The following is an 8453-nucleotide window of genomic DNA, read 5'->3' as shown; positions in this document are numbered from 1 at the left end:
AGTGTGGATTTCACAAGCCAGCCTTTACTCAAGTTTGCAGACCTTGGGATTTCACAAATGTTTTTCCAGGGCCTGTTGGTCAAATTGCCTGTGGGCTTGGTAATTTTCCCTTTTCTATTGACTATGTTAAAAACAAAAACAAAAAGGACAAACCAGAAAAGTTAGTACGCTGGCAGATTCCTGTATGAGCTAGAATACTGCTAGAAGAAAAATGATTTGCAACTACCCTGTAAACATTTAGGAAGTAAAGACATTTGTTAATTACCTTCCCAGAAAAATACATTTGGTCCACCACTACTGCCGCTGATCTTTGTAATTGTAATTTTGTTTCTCTTTTAGGCCACCCAAAACCCTTCTCATTCTTCACTAGGTGAGACCGTTGTTATGGAAATAAATGCCAGCAAGCTGTTATTTGGCTTAATTACATTGAGCCAAAGCTGCCGAATCCCCATCCTAGGCCTTGTATCTTTCAGAATAGAGGTCATAATCCATGCTTCTACTGGAGCTTAGGCTGGAATCACCAAAAGAAATCAGTCTTCCAACAGAAGCAAAGATGAAGGTTGTCTGAACAATTTGGAGCAAACACTCTCTCGATGTTCTGTTTCATGCTTTTAAAGACAGAGGTGTGGGGCACCTGGGTGGCTCAGTAGGTTTAGCAGCCGGCCTCTCATCTCAGGGTTGTGAGTTCAAGCCCTGCACTGGCTCTACTCTGGGTTTGGATCTTACTAAAAAAAAGGGGGGGGGGGTAGACTCTGTAGTTTTAGGAATGGTCATCTTAGCCAGACATTATCTTGGCATTTGGTAATAATTGTATTCAAATGTTAAATCCTATAGCTACGCTTTAGTTTTTTCTACTCTTCATTATAGTAATTAAAGTAACCTAATAGTCAGGTAATAGTATCATTATGGTGAATTTTGTAAGTTAAAGTAAGTTTTCTCATGCTTATATCTGTAAGTTAATTAGGCCTTGAATTAGTTTATAGAAATTTACTGAAATCAGCTGGCTGATTAAATGAATATTGCATATTTTACCTGAAAAAAATATTTACCCTATTTTCCCCCCAGAGGCTAACAGAGAGATTTCCTAAGGGGTGATCAGGGAAATGAAAATCTTGCTTTCCCCCCCCTCCCCAGAGGAGATGTTAAACTGAAATGTCAATTTTTGAGAAGAAATGAAGGGGAAAATCACAAGGTTTACAGTTCTCAGTATTATTCATTAATCATTAGAATGTGGACATGTAAACCTAATATTCCATTTCCTTTTCGGTAAACTAAATAATATCACCTTACCTGCTTCACCTTGTTGGTTTGGGGAAATGGCTAAAAATCATTTTATACGGATGAAATACAAAGTAACATTTGTTTGTTTCTACTTACAAAGGCAAGCCCTAGCCAGTTACAAATAGATATTTACTTTCCCTTGGTCAACTCAGTTCCAACAACTCACACACACACCCCCCCCCAAAAGAGAATTTGAATGCCTTAGTGCACATTCTATGCACACCCCATTTTATCACTCTTACTTAGTTTAGCTCAATGTACTTGTCTGGAGACACATCTTTATGATCCAGGTTAAATTCACTTTCTTTTCCTATTTACCTTTCAAGAAGAAATAATTATATGACATTTTGATTGTGTGATATTTTGACTGTACTTACCTTTTAATAAGACATTTTCATATATATCATTTTGCTTCATCAGACTACCTGTTTCTAATAGCAGCCCAGCCCACCATCACAAGACTCCTTGGGGTTCTGGCCAAATGAATTTAATTGTCACAAATTCTCTATGGCAATCTCAACCAAAACTGTGGCATTTTCACTTTTCCCCAGGCCTCTGCTTATTTCTTTTTAATTCATATTGTAAACAAAGTGCTAACTTTTCCAGCTTTACCTTCTACAATAAGAAAGGCTATTTTGTCTAAAACCTCCTAATGTATAATTCCCCTGCCAGATAAATGATATTAAAAACAACGACAACATTTCTCATGGGTGTAAGATTTTTATTCCAATTTGATTTGCATTCCAATGGAAATTATAAAATGTACTCACTTTTTTATTTTAAAAATGTGGCTTAAAATTTTTAATGTGAATTATAAAACATGATAAATTTGCAGATCAAAATTGGGCTAGTTTGCAGTAAAAAGTTTTTCAAACAAGTTTTTAGAGCACCGTTTTCCACCACCACATCAAAGATAACCTTCTAATTAGTGATCACCCATGCTGTAATAGCAGGATAACACTGAGACTTGAGTAAACAGAAAAATTGTAGAGCTTTTCCAACCCCAGATCAGGAAACTTTCTATGCCTTCTCATAGTGGCGGACAGCAACCACATCACCAAAAGTAAGAGTCTGAAAGATGCAAAAGATAATCAAATCTTTTTACTCAAGAATATCCGTAGCTGAAACTTCTAAAGATTATCATATATATAATTTGTGTTTGTTATGCCAAAGGATAATGTCATTTACAAACATTAAATGCTGCATAAGCTCTTCATTTCTTAAAGAGAAAAATTTTTTTATGTATGGAGTGAATGACACGAATACATGGTTCATGTCTCTAAAAGGAAAATCAACTGAAACACGGAGATTATGTAGATTCAGGTTGAAAGAATTCCTTTTACCTTAAATTATCAGGGTAATTGGAGCAAAATAGCTATCTGCTTTGAAAGTGAATGGAATTCATACTAGGTTTTCATAACAGATAAAGTTTGAAGAATTTTTAGAAAACCCAAATCATTTGGGTAAATGGTATTTGGAATGACTTTTTTCGAAGTCATCAAGAAAAAGTAAAGGTACAAATGTTCTCATTGCTTTGGTTGTCGTACTTTAGCCCATGTGGACCTAGGTGACTGGATGGGTATGAGATAGAACATGGATTTTTATGTCAAATCTGACCGGAAGAATTGCTCTAAAACCTCTTTACAAAACCTAGGAGGTTTTTAATGTTTGTTATTTTCATGTGTTGACATGACTTTCGAGAATATAGTGTGCCCCTGTCATCCATTGCTTTAATCTTGTTTTGAAATCAGTCTTGCCTGACCAGTCATACACACCAAAGCTGAGCTAACCGCTGTCCTGTATTCAGGGGGGAAATGGAGGTAAAACATAAAGGAGAATCTCAGATTGGATCTTTTATAAATAAGTCCTTTCTTTCAACGTTCGGTGCCGAAATAAGTAGGCAAATATTCATTCGCATAAAAGGAAAACTGATCCTCTGTGCTCCATCCCACTTCCATCCATGAAAAGAAGTATGACTAACGTGAGCCCCGTGTCTAAAACTAGAACAGCCCTGATTGCAACACTTAAGGAGAATAGAAAAAACAACAGTCAATTTCCTTAAATCACAAAAACAAAGAACCCCTTTCATCTACTATCCTAGAAGAAATATGTACAGCAATACCCAACCCCCCCAAAAAAACCCAAAATGATATACTTAATATTTCAATGTTATCAAAATACCGTTACTCAGTTCACAAAAAGTGCCTGGATGTTAGATTAAAGCATAACGTTGCCCCCAGTTCATGGTGCTACTCAATCATTGGAGAAGTTTTATTTTATTTTATATCTTACAGGTTTTTACATGACTACCGGTACTGAACGGGCATGTTTACAAGGCACCGTATGCCTCAAAAGAAAGACTGAAAGGAAGTAACATCAAAATGATTCCCTCTAAAGAGAAACTACACTTTTCTGTTATATCCCAAATTATCTGCACTGAACATATGGAACTTTTATAAACTAAAATACAAAATGTTTAAAGATCTCTTATTTATCATAGTAGCTATAAAGTAATTTCTCTGATATTCAGCAAACTTGATATTCTTATAGTAATATCACTCCTTTTATATATTTCCATGAATTTTTTAGAAGATTTTATTTAACTATTTATTTTAGAGAGAGAGAGAGAGCATGAGTGGGGTGGGAGGTGGGGGGAGGAGCAGAGGGAGAGGGAGAGAATCTCCAGCAGACTCCGTGCTGAGCACAGAACCCTACATGAGGCTTGATCTCATGCCCCTGAGATTATGGCCTGAGCCATAACCAAGAATTGGATGCTTAATGGACTGAGCCACACAGATGTTCCCATGAATATTTTTATATTTAGATTTCATTTGCAGTTTAGACATTCACAGTAATCCTACACATTCTTTCGACATAGTTTTAGCTAAATCAATGGCAACTTTTTAAAACTATGCTGCATAGAATTTTTCTTTTTTTCTATAATTAAAGAGGCAGAGCTGAGGATACAGTTAGCTAGGAAGTTTTTATTTCCTCTGTTTTACCCATGATCAAAGAACCCTGCTGGAGACTTAATGTTATTAAAGAAGGGAGGGAGGGAGAAAGAGCTGGGGAGTGGGAACGGGCAGTGCGAAGCTAGAAGGAGCAAAGGGGGAGTGGCCATTACTTACCATAACCATTTTGCCATCCTTAATTTCTCTTACAAAACGTGTTTCTTTGCCATCCCATTTCTGTACATGAACCAGTTTGTCCCCATCCAGGCTAACAACAGACTGAGACCGACATCAAAATGTAGAACATAGCAAAAGGTACAGATTAGATTTCTGATATAAAAATCATGTTGAAGTGGTTAATTGAATAAATGGTAAGCAACTACTTCTCATATTAGTACCATATCCTCTGTTGCTTCTAGAGTCATTATATAAACTAATAATTCATAATTTGATTGAAATGTGTACATCTAAATGCAAAAACTTCATCTATTAGAAATGAAAGTCCTGAACAAGTACTCTCAGACCAGTCACTCTGCTCTTTTAAGCAAAGCTTTAAGAAGAGGCAAACTATTTAGTCAAACTGAGGCAATCAGAGAGATTAAGCAAAATGCAATCTTTATTTTAAATGAACAGTGGTATTTTTGAAATACAGATATGAAAAGAAAAAAATGTATAGTGAGAAGTAGACTTGAGATTTGAGCCATAGCCCCCACTGCTCGGAACGTAACATATGTGCACCAGGATGCAATATTAATCCTGGGGTCCTCTCTGAATTGAAACACCGAGAACATTCTCTTCTTCCCATCAGCTAAAAAAGAGAAACATCAGGAATCTCTCTTTTACTGCCTGCTCCCCACCCCCACTCCAGAGAAGGAGCGGCTCCTTACCTTACAGTTTCTGTCGTCTGCAGTGGTTTCGTCGAACTCTTCTCCCAGATGGAAACTAATCTCTGTGTTCTTGAATGTGCTTTGAGTCCTGATCAACACTTTGTCCCCCTCCTGACTGATGATCACCGTTGGCTTGGTCACATTTCCCACCTGCCTAGTGGCGAAGCCCACACCTAAAGAAGCAATACAGTTAGCTGCAACTTCCAAAATAACTCACATAACAAGAATCTGCTTTCCTATTCCGGAATCCAGGCCCTCGAGTTAAGTTTCATTAGCCCACTAATCAGCCAGTACAACTACTGAGCCATAATGATACGTGGGTGCTTAATTCGATGCACAAATGATAAGCGGATGCTGAAGAGAAAACAAAAAGGCACAGAAGCCTCACCTCCCCCACAGACTACCAAATGCACCGTTACTTAGCCCCGGGCAAGAAAGCAGACACATGTTCATTAAAAATCCCTTCTGTGGGAAATGCATAGCCTTTCGTTCGATTATGACAACACGATCTGTCTTTGTCACTCGCCAATCTCATGGGTGAAAAAAGGACTGGGCACTACTGAAGCTGCAGGTTAAGAGGAGAACAGCACATCTGATTTTTACCTACCTAGCGCCTTCATGTACTCATCAAAGTTCTGGCTGTCCGTCAGCTTCCAGGTGGCACAGAAAGCCTCCACCATCCTTGCCCTTTCCGTTAGCTTTGAAAACAGGTAAGAGACAGGAGGGAGGCTTTCTGGATCCTATTGCCACTGCAACTCAGAAGACCCCTTTGCACCTCACAGCAGCTCCTGCCTTCTTATTTGGAAAAGAGGCAGGCAGAAAGCCAAGGATTTGAATTGCAAACACACCCTTCCAGTGCCCCCTTTCCAGGAGGCTGTTGGGGAGGGGGGGGGCTCAAACGAGGTTCCAATCCGCTTTGTGATTGGCTCAGGCCACTGGATTAGCGGAGTAGGGTGAGTTCCTCCCTATCCTCACTCTGCAGCCCTTCTGCTGAGAAAGCTCTGCAAGGATTCAGCGGAGCTGGAGGCAGGGAATGGGGGACATGAGAGAGGGTCTTTCAGGTTCAGCTCGAAAACTTGGCAAAGGCAATTCAGACTGTGCGGGAAGAAAGAGATGCACAATAGGACATTCAGATTGATTTCCGTTAATGGCAAAGCTGGTTACAAATGAGGACCCCCTTTAAAGAAAACCACTGAAATGCCAGACTTTTCAGACAAAAGAGGCTGAATAGTGTCTTTTATTTTCTCTCGTATTTACAGGGACAGCAAAACACAAGCTAGAATATGCCAAACGAGGAAAAGAAGAGGGGGAGGAGGTGTAAATGCGTCCCCGAGATTGTACAATTAGAAGGCTACCCCGACGGGGTCTCAGTGGCACACTAACTAATTTTGGCCTCTTCCCAACACAAACTGAGTGAATTTAAAGATCCATTGTCCTTTCTAAGAATCCGAGAGCCAGACTGAAATGGAAAAGAGACCTAAGGAAGAGTATGGTGAGGACTCACTAATGAGGTACAAAATAAAAGAATGTTCTTTTTTCTCTCCTTCAACAGATTATAGAAGCCCCGTGGAAAAACTGAACGTAAGATCATTTAATAAGAATTTGAATCACCTGCATTGTAGGGCCTTTTAATTTCCCGAGGCCCCATCTACGTAAATAGAATCTGTATATACGTTGGGGGTTAACACTGGGGGTAGGACAGGAATTGCAGGAACGGTGGGAGTCAGAGGAGCTTTGGCTTTAGCTGTTTGGATTCAGTGTACCGCCCCCCCCCCCCCAATAGCAAAATACCTCAAGAGTTCCAAGCAGAGTATTTAACGGAGGTCTCTGAGACGTCCCTCCGCAGAGATTCTTCCTGCTTTCCTTAGTGTAGACCACCAATGAAAATAGGTTCCCTGGCGTTCATGGGGATGGAAGAGGGAACTCGGATGTGGCAACCCCTGCCCTTGTCTATTTCCTGGCGTCTAAACCTCAGCCCACTGCCTTTTCGCTTCTGCTCACACCACGTACAAGACACAAGGCTCAGTACAAGCCTTGTTCCCCTGCCAGCTCCAAGATTCTACTTTGGTGTCACAAGGATACCTCAAAAGTGCTCTTTTAACATACATTTAATCTTTACCCATACCTGGTCTTTCTCCAGTTTTCACCATGTTTGTGAATGGCACCATCAGCCACTCCACTGCACAAGCCAGAAAACCTGGAATCATTTCTAACACTCTATTCTCTAAAATCAAAATCAGTGTCAAGGCCTGTCTATTTTGCTTCCCGAATATTTGTCCAATTGTCATCCACCCCCTGTCTCTACAACCACCATCTTAATTCAAGCAGCCACTGTCTTTTACTAATCCTATTGATCTGGGAAACAAAGGCAGAAGAAAAATGATTAAATCTCCTTACTACGTACAGCCCGCTGACAAGTCCTTGAAACAGAGTAACATTCCTCTAGGAACTCAGCTGCCTCAGTGGTAGTACTTTGCTAAGGGCAAGAGGCATTCGTACCCCAACCCCCAGGTTCCTGTAAGTCTACTTTAACATAAAAATTCCTTTGGAAACTTCCTTTTTCTTTATGTCCCCAAGATAAACGTTGGCAATCATCCTCTAAGCATATGACCCACCGACTTACATCTGAAGAGTCTCATGACTGAGTTTTCACTAAACAGTGATAAATGACCTTTTCCTAAAAATATCTAGCACCCTCAGAATCCTGGAGACCTTGTTTCCAAAATACCAGGAATTGGAGGAACAGTGGGAACCAGAGGAGCTTTGGCTTTACTTGTTCTGATTCATGGTACCCCCCCCCCCTCCAAAACAGCAAAATACCTCAAGAGTTCTAAGTAGAATATTTTATGCTATCCTTAACCCCCTCTCAATTTGAAAGTATATAATGGGCCACTCCTCACAGCCTCAGCACAGCTCTTTCTGCCCACAGGTCCTGTCCCTGTGCTTTAATAAAACCACCGTTTTGCACCAAAGATGTCTCAAAATTCTTTGTTGGCTTCGAACCCTAACATCTTTCCTCCATCACTATGGCAACAGCTTCTCAACTTTTCTTCCTTCAGCCATGCCTGATCTCCAATTCTTTCTAATGCTGGAGCCTGAGTGACCTTTTAAAATACAAATCTGCATCCTCCTGGTGACAAATGGTGTTGAGACCCTTTTCATGGGCTTCTCTGCTACTTGTATATCTTCTTTGGTGAAATGACCGTTCAAATCTTTTGTCCATTTTTAACTGGGTTGTTTGTCTCACTGCTACTGAATTATAGAGTCCTCTATATATGCAGATAAAAGTCATTTGTTTCTTCATTTTCTTCTCTTTTTTTTAATTGTATTCATG

At 39.8% G+C, this 8453-nt stretch overlaps 1 protein-coding gene across 1 annotated transcript; it reads right to left on the bottom strand.

The window, feature by feature from the left end:
• Positions 1 to 1111: 1111 nt before the first annotated feature.
• On the bottom strand, positions 1112 to 5873 carry FABP7 (fatty acid binding protein 7). Its single transcript, XM_008691143.2, has 4 exons — positions 5727 to 5873; positions 5120 to 5292; positions 4410 to 4511; positions 1112 to 2352 (listed from the first exon to the last, which is right to left on the bottom strand). The coding sequence occupies exons 1-4, from the start codon at positions 5797 to 5799 to the stop codon at positions 2302 to 2304; spliced, it is 399 nt and encodes a 132-aa protein (XP_008689365.1). The 5' UTR covers positions 5800 to 5873; the 3' UTR covers positions 1112 to 2301.
• Positions 5874 to 8453: the final 2580 nt, after the last annotated feature.

Source organism: Ursus maritimus, unplaced genomic scaffold (genome assembly GCF_017311325.1).
Source record: "Ursus maritimus isolate PB19 unplaced genomic scaffold, ASM1731132v1 scaffold_13, whole genome shotgun sequence".
NCBI classification, from domain to species: domain Eukaryota; kingdom Metazoa; phylum Chordata; class Mammalia; order Carnivora; family Ursidae; genus Ursus; species Ursus maritimus.
Note: the sequence above shows the minus strand (reverse complement) of the source record. Positions and strands in the feature narration are given on the sequence as shown.

Coding starts and splice junctions, on each gene's coding strand:
- FABP7 (XM_008691143.2), bottom strand. CDS start 5,799: ATGGTGGAGGCTTTCTGTGCCACCTGGAAGCTGACGGACAGCCAGAAC. Junction 5,293..5,726: donor TGAGTACATGAAGGCGCTAG/GTAGGTAAAAAT, acceptor TTGCTTCTTTAG/GTGTGGGCTTCGCCACTAGG. Junction 2,353..4,409: donor AGGATGGCAAAATGGTTATG/GTAAGTAATGGC, acceptor TGCATCTTTCAG/ACTCTTACTTTTGGTGATGT.